Source organism: Argentina silus (assembly GCF_951799395.1).
Source record: "Argentina silus genome assembly, chromosome: 15".
NCBI classification, from domain to species: domain Eukaryota; kingdom Metazoa; phylum Chordata; class Actinopteri; order Argentiniformes; family Argentinidae; genus Argentina; species Argentina silus.
Genome location: NC_139669.1, coordinates 17073612 through 17088228, shown reverse-complemented (window position 1 = coordinate 17088228; position 14617 = coordinate 17073612). Strand labels below are relative to the sequence as shown.

At 43.8% G+C, this 14617-nt stretch overlaps 1 protein-coding gene across 1 annotated transcript; it reads left to right on the top strand.

Annotated features, from left to right (window-relative positions):
* The first annotated feature begins 889 nt into the window (after positions 1-889).
* slc43a3b (solute carrier family 43 member 3b) lies at positions 890-13913 on the top strand. Its single transcript, XM_083686198.1, has 13 exons — positions 890-1063; positions 5063-5322; positions 5584-5713; positions 7342-7388; positions 8703-8779; positions 9159-9251; positions 10293-10432; positions 10523-10632; positions 11406-11549; positions 11813-11920; positions 12119-12305; positions 12434-12557; positions 12748-13913. The coding sequence occupies exons 2-13, from the start codon at positions 5136-5138 to the stop codon at positions 12868-12870; spliced, it is 1470 nt and encodes a 489-aa protein (XP_083542324.1). The 5' UTR covers positions 890-1063; positions 5063-5135; the 3' UTR covers positions 12871-13913.
* Positions 13914-14617: the final 704 nt, after the last annotated feature.

Here is a 14617-nt window from a genome sequence, read left to right as displayed (position 1 = left end):
GCTTGAGCTCCATTGTTATATCTGTCACTGGCGAGGGATCATCACACACTCTAGACCTGATTTTGGAAACATGTTTTCTTCACCTCCGTATCTGAACATGTTGGAGTGGTCTGTCTCTGTTTCTCACTTTGTAAGATTATGTCACTGACTCGACCATACAAATAAAGGAAGACCACTAGAGAGCGCTGTTTTAAAGGGAGAGATTTGTGTTCACCGTTTCAACCAAGTTCAAGTGGTCACTTGAAAATACAACAAAGAGAGTATTTAGGATTTAATACAGTCATGTCTGAAGCATTTTTATCACCTGGACAGATGTTTGAAAGTGTTCAGCATCAACTTTACCCGAATTTAAACAATGTTTACAATGAGTGCAGGACATACTTTTCTAAAAACCATCCAGGCGAGCATGCTAACTATCTTAGCTAAAAGTCATCAGATTTGTATTCCTGTCAAGTAATTACACGTTTTAGGTAATGTTTCGATGTGTTAAAGACTTGTTGGTAAAGAAATGCAAAATAGCAGAAAATATTCTTGCCAATTGTTGTCAAGAATATTTTGCTTGATGTGGGACTGGAGTAAAGACTTGTGCCAACATGTATTTAAATATGTATTGCAAACTCAGACAGGCAGAGAGATTTGGAACATGGATGAAACGTTTCGGATGACCGATTTTCTTCTGCGTGAAAAACGCGACCACTGATACAGTATGTCATAATAACTAACTGTAAAAATGTCATAAATGTGATGCCGTTATGTCATCAATGGCCAATTGTGAATATGTCATAATTGTCAATATGCAACGGATTCGTTATGTGTCGGCCATGCGCGGTAATACGTTCTATGTGGAGAGCTTTGACATTGCTAGACATGAAGACGGTAGTGTCGTGACAGATCGAGACTTTGGGGCGAGCAAAACCGGAGCAGATCAAAGGGGATTGAGCACGGGTGGGTCTCGTCTTCGCGTTTCTCTCGCAGCTTCTACGGACAACTATTCCTAGAATAGCAACAGATAGCCTAAATGGACTAGATTAAACAACAACGGACGGGGAATACAATTAAAACGGTAGGAAAACAATTAAAACGGCAATCACGTTTTCTGTCCTATAACGAACACAGTGCATATTCGGCTATAGTGACACGCTGCTATTTTATGTTCGTTGGATGTTATCTCAGTGAACATGAGCTTGTTCAGCTGTCTTGGTCTTGGTCAACTCTTTGATTTAAAAAAATAAATAAAAACAAAATCATATCACATCGTTATAATAATGATAATATAACAATATTATCTAACCTTATAATTCAGGCTAATGTTATTGTTTAGCCTACTATTGGGTTTGTACCAGCAGTCCTCTGTTTCATTCACGACCTCATTACTAGATGCATTTACTTAGAACAAGTTTAACGGATGAGCAGAAACGCACATGTCTTCCCTGTCAATCATTGCTCCACGGTGTTGCAGTGCTGCAGACCTACGTGTAGCGGAAGCAACCACAGGACCATGACAGAGTATGAACTTCTGGCAGCTGCGACGTGCCTGTTTTAGATATTCATATAAGGTCTGTTATTCATGCCGATCTGGGTCTGTGCGCTTGGCACCGCGATAGTGGGCCTGATTTGATGTTGTTCTTCTGTCAAAACTATTTGAGACAACGTCTCCCTTTTCCCTTCTTCTTTACCGTTTTGTCAACATGGTAGCATTTGTGAAATGAGGTTATGTAACCTATGCACAGATACTACCACATTTGAGCATTATGACTCAGTGTCCTATCATGGCTAGTGACTGTTTAGGTGTCAGGTTGTAGATTAACAGCCTATATACTGTATGTGTTGTGTGTTCAGGGTGCCAGTGATGCATGACTGTGAGGAGGACATGTCATGGTCTTGTTTGGTGACAGGCTCAAAATAGTGGGCATTTCCATAAAAATAAAAAAAACAGTATAGAATTCACAACGTTGTCCTCTCAATTCAACATGAATTTCATCTAGCCATACCTCCTATGCTGAATAAGTATTCACAATGCAGATTAAACTCTCGAAAAACATTCAGAAACAGTGACATTGAAATACCCCCAGTTGACAGCCAAGTGGAAGTCCTCTTTCAGTGATAGCGACACTACACACATTTTATGTTGGCTATATGGGATTGTACTGTCCTCCTTAAGGTGTATCTAACCAAAATTAGACAGCCAGCCAAAGTTCCTATCACGGATGACACGGGAGTCAGGAAATAGCCTTCTAGCTCAAGGTTTATTGAAGACTCAAGAGTGTGTACAAATGACAAAGGAGTATGTTTACGCAGGGCACAAAAACAAAGGACGTCAGGATAACGTGAACACAAAACAAATATAACATTGGCCAAAGGAGCGCAAAAAACAACGCATTAAATGCAGAGCAGAATATAATTAGCAACACATGAGTCCTCCTGAGGAGGTCACTGGCTTCCGTAGCGGTGGGCAAGGACTGGAGCCCATCATCCACATAGAAGTGTCTCTCTACAAACTGTTGTGTGTCTGCACCGTGCTCATGTGCACCTTCCTGGGCACCACGTCTGAGACCATAGATGGCAACAGCAGGAGAAGGGCTGTTGCCGAAGACGTGAACCTTCATCCTATACTGTGATGCCCTTGGTGATGTCATTGTCTCTGAATCACAGAAATCTCAGGTGGTCTCTGTGATCTTGTCGGACGAGGAAACAATCTGTTGGATGTCGGCGGTGACGGCCACAGGTTCTTTCCTGAAGCGTATCAGGACCCCTGCTAGATTGTCATTTAAATCTGGGCCAGTCAGGAGCACGTTATCCAGGGAGACACCACACTGCTGCGTACTGGAGTTGAAGACGGCCACAGGCTTTTGTGGGTGGTAGACTCCGAAGGTTGGTAAGTACCAGAACTCCATACCCTCTTCCAGTGGAGGTGCTGGGTCAGCGTGGTCGTTGTCGAAGATCTTTCCCATGAAAGCAATGAACTGCTCTTTAAACCTTTGGCTTCAACAGCGCCACAAGTTGTGGGGTTGGTATGAAGGCCAGCTTGTTCTTTAACATAATTGCTTGTGCGTTTTGCAATGTTATTCCGAGATACGGATTTCTCTATTCAAAAGAACCCCAGTCTCAAACACGAGAGTCAGGAAATAGCCTTCTAGCTCCAGGTTTATTGAAGACTCGAGTGTGTACACATGACAAAGGAGTGAAACGGGCATGTTTACGTAGGGCACGAAAACAAAGGATGTCAGGATAACGTGAACACAAAACAAATATAACATAGGCTAGAGGAGCATTAAAAACAACACATTAAATGCAGAGCAGAATAGTTAGTGTTACTGACTATTGTCATTGCTAGGTACGCGTTGCTAGGATTGCGTCTGTCTCGTGCCGTTTCCTGAGCAACGTTTGTGTAAGACTAGAGCGGTAGGCTAGAACAGAGCCAAACAAGGTGTAGGGCAGAATAGGGAGTCTCCAGCCCTAGGGTGATCCCTAAGGCGATATGCGTGATATCTTGAGGTCCTCTCCCATTAACCCCCCGGAAAAAGGAAGTGGTAAGTAGCCATGGAGGAAGAGAGTCCCGTGGTAACTGTTTAATATAAACATGGTGACGTACACTGCCTGTCCAAAACCTGCTGATCTGAGCAGTTTGGATGTTGACGTGAATCCAGTCTTTTTCCATCTGGGGATGTGACCGCTGGTCACCCCAGACAGAGATTGATTGAGTATCTGTCTCTCTCTCTCTGTATATAATGCCAGCCTTTGGTGTGTGTGGTTGGTCAGGGATTTGAGGAAGTTGCGCTGTGTTTGGTTAGAGAGTGTCTTGTGATGCGAGGTGTAAAAACTTGATTATGAGGTCTTGTGCTGGTTATTCATGTTAAATGTTATTCATAGTGTGCTTGCATCACCCAATTCTCCCTTTTCAAGGCCTTTACTGGAATCCCTATGATAGTGAGGAAGTGTGGGAGCGCATGATGTCAAATGATAAGCCTATGAACTAATAAAGACTGGTGATTTCCTAGCAACGCACATAGCAACAAATCCCACTAGAGACAAGCAAAACAGAAGAGCTATATTAATGGAATTACATACAGATCGTATTCACAATATCTGGTGTTTCTCCAATTAAGAAGTGATATTAAGAAAATACATACATACATGCTTTCAATTGGCCCTTACATTCACTGATGTGAGTGCACTGGGTAGGTGAAAGCAGAGAACAATGGTCAAGACCTCACCTATCAATATCATCAATCACCTTTTCTATTGAATTAACAAAGAGAGGTAGAGAGGGTCGTCATTACAGAGTAGTGAACATCGCCTAAAGGCAGAAACCAAACGATACGTCATCCCATACGGACCCCGATAGGCCTACAGATACGATCTGATGTGGCTTCTGCTCAGCTCATCAGACATTGACCTCGTACCCAGGCCATCATGCCTTGCATGATCACAAGAAAGGTGTTTCTTCAGACCTGTGGTGCCGCATTCAGACCTGTGTCTGGATTTCTGTTGCAGATACACAGAAAGTGTGGAGAGAGGAGGATTTAGGGGAGGGATACGAGAGCGGAGGGGTGGAGTGACTGGGTGGAACGAAGGCTACAGTATATAGTGAATGAGCGAGAGAGTCAGAGGGAGAGAGGAGAAGTTGTTTGTAAGAGTGGCTGGGGGACATTCTTCTGAAATGTGAGTACTGTAGGCTGGCTGAATGTATTTGCTCTCTGATGTATTTGCACTAGCTGCTGTACTTACGAAACTTGTATTTGCATTAACATGAATTCAGAGAGGCAGAGTTGGCCTTGAAATAAACACTTTTGATTTTGAGGTGACCTTGGGTGACCTGAAAGGCGCCTCCAAATAAAATGCATTATTATTATTATTATTATATGTTTGGTTTCTTTGAAATTACAAAAGTCATTTTCTATTTGCATGTCTGAGTGCCAGGAGCTGATCTATCTGTCAAACACATTCAGGAGAGACTCATGGAGATCTGAAGGCACTTTCAGAGGAGAATGTGGTCAGGATGCATTCAGTTCAATTAATTGTTTAATTCTCTTTCTGTTTTTTTTCTTGTTTTCCCTCCCAGAGTGAGGCAGAGTGACTGAATCGGAGTATCGACTGGGAGCTGTCTGTGTGTGTGTGTGTGTGTGTGAGGGACCATGCTGGGGTGTGAGGGTGGGGTAGGGGTGCGGCGTTGGCTGACCCTAGCCACAGGACTGCTGGAATGCCTATGTTTTGCGGGAGCCGTGTTCGGCTGGGCCTCCCTGGTGTTTGTCCTGAAGACGGAAGGCTATTTCAGCTACCTGTGCGTGAACGCCACCGGGGTCAACAGCACACAGGTCCTAGGTCAGTGACCTCACCGCCAGTCTCTATCTCTCCCTCTTGTGCACACACACACACACACACACACACACACACACACACACACACACTCTCATTCATAATTGAAAACACTCTGACCCCATCTAGGCTCCGGTATAGGTCAGCAGCTCCAAAAACACCTCAGAATTTTTCTTCCTCAGGGAATGCTGATTTAACTGTCCTCTCCTGTTATACATTATCTAGTACACACAGACACACACTTACATTTCTCTGCTTGTCTCTCAGACTGCAGTGGGCAGGATGAACAGTTCTCCCTCATCTTCACCATCGCCTCCTTCCTGAACAACTTCCTGCTGCTGCCCAACGGTTTCATCTTTGACCACTTCGGCACCATGGTGGCCAGGCTGATGGCAATGTGAGTCTGACACAACCTTGTTTATAAAGGCCTTATAAAGCTTCTTTATAAAGACCTTATAAAGCTTCTTGATAAAGGTACCGTTGTGTTAAACAACAAAAAAAGTTGCACAGTTGACAGTTTTCAATAACTCAAAATTGATACCATTTTGAACGAGGCTCTGAACAGGGCTATGGATAGACTGTAAAGAGCCGTTAAACGGTTAGGAATCAGTTCATAAGTCAGTGAGAGTTCATGTTTGATTCTTTCTAGTCAAAAGCGGTAGTAGTTGTCCATAGTGACCAGCGTTGATGTCATTACATGCCTATTACCAGTCGGACGGACCGTCAAAGAGCTTAGCGCCATGTAGCAGCCAGCTGTTACTACTAATCATAATAACTAGTAATAATAATAACTAGTAATACAGCCAGCTGTTATTACTAAGCTAAACAGAGTTAGCTACTGCAACAACCAGAACAGAGCATTCTCTGTCTTTCTCTGTGGACCCCCTGGCCAACAACTCTCCAACTGTCCCCCCTCTTTGTCTCTCTCCCTTTCTCTGGTGTCTAAGCTACCATGGAAGGCATGTGTGTACAATAACTCATTCTCTCTTTCTCTCTCTGTCACATCCTGGTATTTTCCTGTGAGAGTTTATCACATCTGTTCACAATAACAGATGTGGGGCAACTATGGGAGGAGCAATGGAAGGAAATGGCTGGTGTGTGTGTGTGTGTGTGTGTGTGTGTGTGTGTGTGTGTGTGTGTGTGTGTGTGTGTGTGAGTGAGTAAACAGAGAGAGATAGTGAGGGGAGGGATCCTATAGTTGTGTAGCCTATTGGAGGGAGCGAATAATAAGAGAGGATTGACCAAGAGTGCAGAGAGGTTTCCAAGAGCCCAGGGCCAGGGTGCAACGCCAGAGGATAGGAATGGAGAGAGAGTGGACATGCCAAGGAACAGAGAGAAAAAGGGAGTAAAAGGAATGTTTAGAGAGGAATGAAGGTGCAGGGATGAAGGAGAGGAGAGTTTTAAATAGATGAAGAAATGAAACAAAAATAAGAAGGAAGAGGGAGAAGTGAGAGTTTGAGATGCAGTTGCAGGAAGTGTGTGTGTGTGTGTGTGTGTGTGTGTGTGTGTGTGTGTTGAGGGTGGTGCTGAGCCAAATAGAGACCTTCGTGGGGGAGAGAGCAAGGCTAGGATGGTAAATAGACCACCTGTTCTAGGAGAGGTCAGGAAAACACAGATAAGCTCTCCAAACAGGCCAACTGACGGTGGGGGAAGAGAAGAAGAAGAAACTGCAACCTCTGAACTCACGGAAATACAGTTTCAGTAAAATAAGAATATGTGTGTGTAACGTTCCTTAGGGTTCTCTGTTAGGATAAAATTGACCCCTCTGTCTGGTGTAACTGTATTGTATCTGTTTGAATGACCAGTGTGTGATGTTGAATGGAGCGTACAATGTTTACGGCTAATGCGTATTTATACGGTTATACAGCTGTACTGTGTCCTCGACAGTTTCCCTTTGGGACAATGAAGCTCATCTTATCTTAATGGCTAAACATCTGCTGTATTTGCACACTGTGATTGGCTGCTGCTCTGTATGTATGAGCCTGGTTGAGATAACATCATGGTTGTTGGTCACTTCCTCTTCAGATCCCTGTATACCACCGGGGCCTTGTTTGTAGCCTTCTCCAGTGCAGGTACAATTCTTCCCTCATCTACAATACTGTTTCAGTATCTACACCAAGCGTTTTTAACATACAGTGCCCTGCGTAAGTCATGGGACAGTGAAGCATTTGTTCTTTTTTTGGCTCTAAACTCCGGTTTGGATTTAAAATCAAACAATTACTATGAGGTTAAAGTAGAGATTCTCGGCTTTTATTTGATGGTATTTGTGTATATATCGGTTTCACCATTCAGGAATTACACCACTTTTTATGCATAGTCCCCCTGTTTCAGGGGACACAAAAGTGATGGAGACGGATTTATCAAATGTCCAAATTAAGCACTCATGTTTAGTATTTGGTGGACAATCCTTTGCATGCAATAACTGCCTGAAGTCTGCGACCCGTTGACCCCACCAGATGCTGGGGGTCTCTGGTGATGCTCTGCCAGGCCTGGACTGCAGCCATCGTCACTTGTTGTTTGTTTTGAGGTATTTTTGCCTAAAATCTTATCAGGAAATTTTCAATCGGATTTAAATCTGAAGATTGACTTGGCCAGTCAAGAATTTAACACTTTTTTTGGCCCAGATAAAATCCCTAGTTTCTATGACAGTATGTTTAGGGTGATGATGAAGCGCCGTCCGATGAATTTGGAGGCCTTTGCTTGAGTAGACAAGAGGTTTCTATACACTTCAGAATACATTCTGCTGCTGCCGTCAGCAGTGAAGACAAGTTAAGCCAGTTCTAGTGGCAGCGTTTTTCTCCAACATTTTCACTTGCAATAACTTTGGTACATAACATTCCATTCCGTACATAACATTCAGACCTCTGCAGGCTTTTTAGATACTTTAGATAGGCGTTTCAGATTTTTCAGCCTGATAATGGCTTCCTTGACTTTTATTGACACCACTTTGGTCATTTTGGTGACAGACACCAATAGCAGACTCCAAAGGCAAACATAAAGCCTAGAACCAATACTAGACTTCGACAGCTCAGGTCAAGCCGGTTGTCCCGTTATTTATGGGTACACTGAAACATTTGGACTATGCATAAAAAGTGTTGTAATTTCTGAATGGTGAAACCAATATGTACACAAAATCAAACAAAAGCTGAGAATCTCTACTTTAACCTCACAGTAATTGTTCGATTTCAAATCCAAACTTGCTTCACCACCCCATTACTTACAGGGCACTGTAAGTCCTGATGATGACGTAACTTGCTCAGACACTATGGAGTTTTATGATGTACTCAAGCCCTCTACCTTCTCTCTCTCTCTCTCTCTCTCTCTCTCTCTCTCTCTACCTTCTCTCTCTCTCTCTCTCTCTTTCTCTTTCTTTCTCTTTCTGTCAGCTCTGTCTGCCCTCCTCTTCCCGGCGCTCTCCTTCATTGCGGTTGGAGGCATCTTGTTTCTGGTCACCAACATGCAGGTAGGCCCAGTCTCTACTGAACCCAGGGTGTTACCATAGCTACCCACAAGATGTTCTTTAAGGGGTTCTCTCATGATCTCTGTCTTCTACATAAACACAGTCCTCAGGCTAGGGGGCTGCTTTCCTCAGACAAAGGTCAGGTGATTGCACCACCATACTGACATCATAGTCATGTACTTTGCACAGCAGCCTTAGGCGATACATGTGATGCGTGTCCTATTTTTAGCAAGACCTACAGCCGTTTGACCTACAGTTAACCCTAACACACACACACACACACACACACACACACACACACACACACACACACACACACACACACACATACACATACACATACACACACTCAGGAGGTAAACTGCTCCCTCTCTTCCTGTAGGTTGGAAACCTGTTTGGCTCCCATCGCTCCACCATCATCACTCTGTACAATGGAGCCTTCGACTCCTCTTCTGCCCTCCTCCTCATCATCAAGGTAAGAGTAAGACACACACACACACACACACACACACACACACACACACACACACACACACACAGTATGGCTCTCACAGACTGTTGATCAGGTACTATAGATATTACACATGACAACTGATGATGATGATGCCGCCAATGAATCCATCACTGTCTCTAAGGTTGCCAATGGGCGGAATATTTCCGTTACATTTTAATGGAAACTTTGGCCTGTGAATTTGGGGAATTTTTTTGAAGGCACATAACGTTGTGTTTTCAATGTTTGGAGAATGAGTAGAAACAATCTCCAACTCTGTGTCCGCATTCAAACAGGTGACAGCACACGGTGGACGACTGTGAGTGAGCAAAAGAAAAATAGAAACAAGGAGAGAGGAGTTGCACAATCGATAGTGTGAATTCAGACGAATCCATGACAGAGAGATTAAAACAATGGCAATATACGTTCAATCTGTCAATTATGTTACTGGCCATTTGGCCTTCATTTGGCATCATGCTCATGCCTGCTTTGGCTTATTTTCTATACTGAATGGGTCTTTTGGGGGGGGGGGGGGGGGGGTAAGATTCTGTGATTGAAATGTTAACCTAAATTAAGTTTAAAGATGTAGAGTTTTTTTTGTAATTGATGAGTATAAGAAAAGGGTCAGAGATAAGTATAATCCAGGGTTCTCCCGAGGATTTTTGAACAGCATGGCACTGGATTGCATCATCAAAACCCGACTCACGTTGATTCATGTCAAAATGTGCAAATAATACCGCTAAAATGCTGAATTCATTGAGGAACATCATAACGCTTTTCACTTTTCGTTTTTAACAATGATGTCATTGACGATCAAAGACAGTTACTCCATCATTACTGAATATATGTAGTTTAATTTTCCTTGTTATGTTTACATAGTGGCACAGCGCCACTCTTATATTCTCTAGGGAGAACCCTGTAATCAGTCTGCAAAAAAGCTCTTATTTCCCGTTAATTCCCATGGAAACTTTCCACCTTGAATATTGCCATAATTTTGCAACCATACCTGTCTCTTCCTCCTTTCAGTTGCTGTTTGAGGCTGGGATCTCTCTCCGAGTCTCTTTCCTCTTCTTGTCCGCCTGTGGCATCATACACTTGGTCAGGACCTTCTTCCTGTTACCCAAGAAGCACATCCCCTACCCCCTCCCTGAGGGCTACACATACGGGTAAGCACTACAGATCCCACAATGCCCTGAGGGCCCATCTGATCTCCCTCTCTGACCCTAAGCAGCCTGACACTGTTGTTCCTTTGACAGGATGAACTGTGGCAAGGAGGAGACCTTTAACTTGGAGCAGACAGCAGCCAATGGCATCGTAAAGGGTGATGAGGTCACACCCTTCACCAACGGGAACACAGAAAAGAAAGGTGTGTGAATTAACCTTGATATGAATCATTATTTATTAGCAAAGTCACACAGTTAGCTGTTGATTTAGGAATGTTGTATGTGTTATCAAAGTTGATTTGTCTCTAAGCCACCTAGTTGTTAGGAATTCTTGGGTTCAGGTGTGATATAAGTCAAGAGATCAGGTCAGATCATCGGAGTCTTTCAATAATTGAATACAATGTGCGCACAAGATAGATCCTGCCTACTTTCCTGTATGCTGTATCTGTCAGGAGCGGAGGGCCGGCCCTCAGTTTTAAGCTAAAGTACAAGTAGTGGAAAAGTATCAGAGAAAGCCAATCTAATGACCTCACTCAGCCCCTTCTTGCTTTTGTGTCTTATCATATGGGCAGCAGGTGCCCATCGAGATTAAGATGCTTACCATGCTGAGTATGGGAATGGCACCAGCAGCTTGGCCTGAGACAAAAACATGTCCTTCTGTGGACAGAGACGAGGGCCTGATCAAGTAGCGTATAACTGATCTGACAACTGTCATACTAATGCATCATGTAATGTATTAATCAACCAGGATCACTATTCCTCCATCTCCATTCACCTCTCTCTCTCTCTCTCTCTCTCTCTCTGTCTGTCTGTCTGTCTCTCTGTCTCTCTCTCTCTCTCTCTCTGTCTCTCTCTCTCTCTCTCTCTCTCTGTCTCTCTGTCTCTCTCTCTCTGTCTGTCTCTCTCTCTCTGTCTGTCTCTCTCTCTCTCTCTCTCTCTCTCTGTCTGTCTCTCTCTCTCTCTCTCTCCCTCTCAGAGCTTAGTTTCCGGGACTGTTTTCTGTCCAAGTTCTTCATGCTTCATCTGGTCTGGCTGTCTGTGATGCAGCTGCGACACTACCTGTTCATCGGCACACTCAACCCCATGCTGCAGGGACTGACCGAGGGTGAACCCTCCCTGGGTAACCACACACACACACACACACACACACACACGTGTTACATTTACATTTACGGCGCCTGCTAAATGCCGTAAATGTAAATGTAACACACACACGCACAATACACAATACAAAAACTGAGTGTTCGCCTCCAAGCTGCTAGGTAATATTGTTTAGAGAAGGCCACATGTACCTCAGGATCTAACTGTGGCGTATTTAAAATTGCACTTCTTTGCTTTATTCCACTCTTACCCTGTCCTCATTGGCTCTGTTTGTTCCTCCAGTGAGCAAGTACACCAATGCGTTTGCGGTGACCCAGCTGTGTGGGGTGCTGTGTGCCCCCTGGAACGGCCTCATCATGGACCGACACAAGGGCAAGCCCAGGGCCCCAGGTACCAACCATACACCTACAGTATAACCACTAAAACCCAACACAACACACACACACACACACACCAAAGTACTTCACACACTACCAACACACACACATACACACACACACACCAAACCATATACACTGTTACCAAAACTCTCACCATACACCAGATCTAAGAAGCAGTGTGTGTGTGTGTGTGTGTGTGTGTGTGTAGGAGAGAGCGAGCGGGAGGCAGACCTGCGGTCCTCTGTGCTCTCTCTGTCTCTGACGGCGCTGCAGTGCGTCCTGTTCTCCATCTGTGCCGCCACGCCCATCCTCCCTGTGCAGTACCTCACCTTCATACTGCAGGTCATCAACCGCTCCTTCCTCTACGGTGGCAACGCCGCCTTCATCAGCATCGCGTGAGTCACACACACACACACACACACACACTAAAGTGCTGCAACCATCACTGGAGTTACTGTGTAGGAGAGAGGGTGGTGACCCTATCTTTTATTCTCTCTCTCTCTCTCTCTCTCTCTCTCTGTAGTTTCCCTGCCTGTCACTTTGGTAAGCTCTACGGCTTGATGATGGCCCTGTCTGCAGTCGTGGCCCTGCTGCAGTACCCCTGCTTCATCCTGATCAAAGGAATACTGGGAGGGGACCCGCTATACGTGAGTGAAGCTGCCTGTTACCATCACTAGAGCTACTACCTTGATGAGAGCTCCCAGTAACATTTACCATTCACACCAGAGGCAGCATCAACTTGGCCATCACTAAAGTGATAGTAGACAGTGGTAGAAGTGCAGTGGTAGAAATCCTTTCTCTCTCTCTCTCTCTCTCTCTCTCTCTCTCTACCTGCAGTTGAACATAGCCCTGGCCCTTCTCAGTCTGCTGGCCTTCATCCATCCTGTCAACGTCTACCTGCACTGTCGTGGCCTGGCCGCCCAGAGGACTAAAACCAGGGACGCTGTTACCGCCTTCTAGACCAGCTCTAAAAAGGGAACGCTTAAACAACCATTTCAACCTTCACTGAGCTGCCTCCTCTCCAGCTTGCTGCACATGATTTATTAGGATAAAAGCTAACTTTAATTAGAGTGGGAACAACCCTGTTTACAGACTCATAAGTGTTGTCAACCCTTTAATATTCGCCAAGCTGTATTAGATACCTGCGCACTGTGACTCTTGTTGCCCTACAGTCATGCTTTTCATTATAGGATACCAGAGAGGCTTGTACAGTAAAACGATGGCCATGTCTGATGGTCTAATTTCCCTCACAACTCGATCCAGTACTGTCTGGTCAGTGAAAACGGGGATCTAGGAAGGAAACAAATTCAGTGTTTTGGCAATAATCTTGTTTAGTACAACGGTCCGGTGTTTCAGGTTGTGTTGTTTCAAAATAACACTGCATACTGTTCATGCCTTCCACCCTGATTCTTCAAATGCCCAAAACGTCTCACATGTGTCCTATGGTTAGACATGAGTCTGCCCTCTACTGGCTGTAAGGTGGAAGACCTCAGCTTGCTTCAGGTATTTGGTGTAGATGTCCAGATGAGTTGCAGCATTTATGCCTTCTGTAAGATGGGAAATTACATGTATTGAAATGTTACGATTTGTCTTGGACCTGTATTAATTGTAAAGGGATTATTTCTCATAAGCAGTGTACTACGACTGTGTAACATTTACACACAGGGACTATTGTATTAGTTTTTATAGCCCAAGAGGCAGATGTCCATTGTTATATTACTTCTGTTAACTTGCAAATGTCTCTCAGCCCAAGAACATGGACACAGCAACAGGGATACCATACCGTTAGACTGTATTATTTATTTTTTTAACAGAAAAGACTGAATTTTAAAGGAACAGTTAGGCAATGAAATTTAACAATCAATTATTCAATCAGTTAGTGCTTCAGAAGCATGCACAGGTAAAGGGGTCAATTGTTGCATGTTGACACATTTGATGTTTCTCTCTCTCTGTGTTTGGGTTTAGAGAAAAGTCATAAAGATTAATTATGATATCTCTCTTGAGTTCTGTGTATGTTTGATCTCTCTCTCTCTCTTTATCTATTTGCATGTTCCTGAGTGCCATGGGCAGTTATTAAAGATATTATTGTCAACTCAGAAAGCCAATGTATGTCATTAAATAAACACATTCAGAAAGACTCATTGAGACATTAAGACACTTCAGAGGAGGAGAAAGAGGAGGTGACTCTATAGCGGTTATGAATATGAATCAAGTGAGTTTTAACCATCATACAATGAATTTTTGGCCCTTTACTGTGGCCAAACAATTAAAAGTGCCACCTCTACATTGCATAGGGAACACATAATGGAATGTACAAAAATAATATTCCAAGGGTAAACATTTTTACTACCACTGTACTCGACAACACTTCTAGTATACATATCAAGTGAGTTTCAACCATGAGGGGTGTCATACAAAGAATTCTTGGCCCTTTACTGTGGCCCAACAGTTAAAAGTGCCACCTCTACATTGTATAGGAAACACATACTGGACTGTACACAATGGACAATGGACTGACTAGATTCCGATTACAGACATGTAGATTACACACAAGTAGATTGATTGACTCTGACTGAATTTAGGGCATATTAGCGCCGCGTCTCTCACAGGTGCGCTGTTTGCTATTATTAGAGCCCCTAAATTTAAGTCTATATTGACACGCACACACACAGAAGTTTCAGTTTGCATTCTTCCTGCAAAAGTCATT

Bases quoted from the DNA above. Each gene is read 5' to 3' on its own strand.
- slc43a3b (XM_083686198.1), top strand. From the start codon at position 5,136: ATGCTGGGGTGTGAGGGTGGGGTAGGGGTGCGGCGTTGGCTGACCCTA. The intron at 10,633-11,405 runs GTGTGTGAATTA...TCTCCCTCTCAG, and splicing joins CGGGAACACAGAAAAGAAAG to AGCTTAGTTTCCGGGACTGT. The intron at 12,306-12,433 runs GTGAGTCACACA...CTCTCTCTGTAG, and splicing joins GCCGCCTTCATCAGCATCGC to TTTCCCTGCCTGTCACTTTG.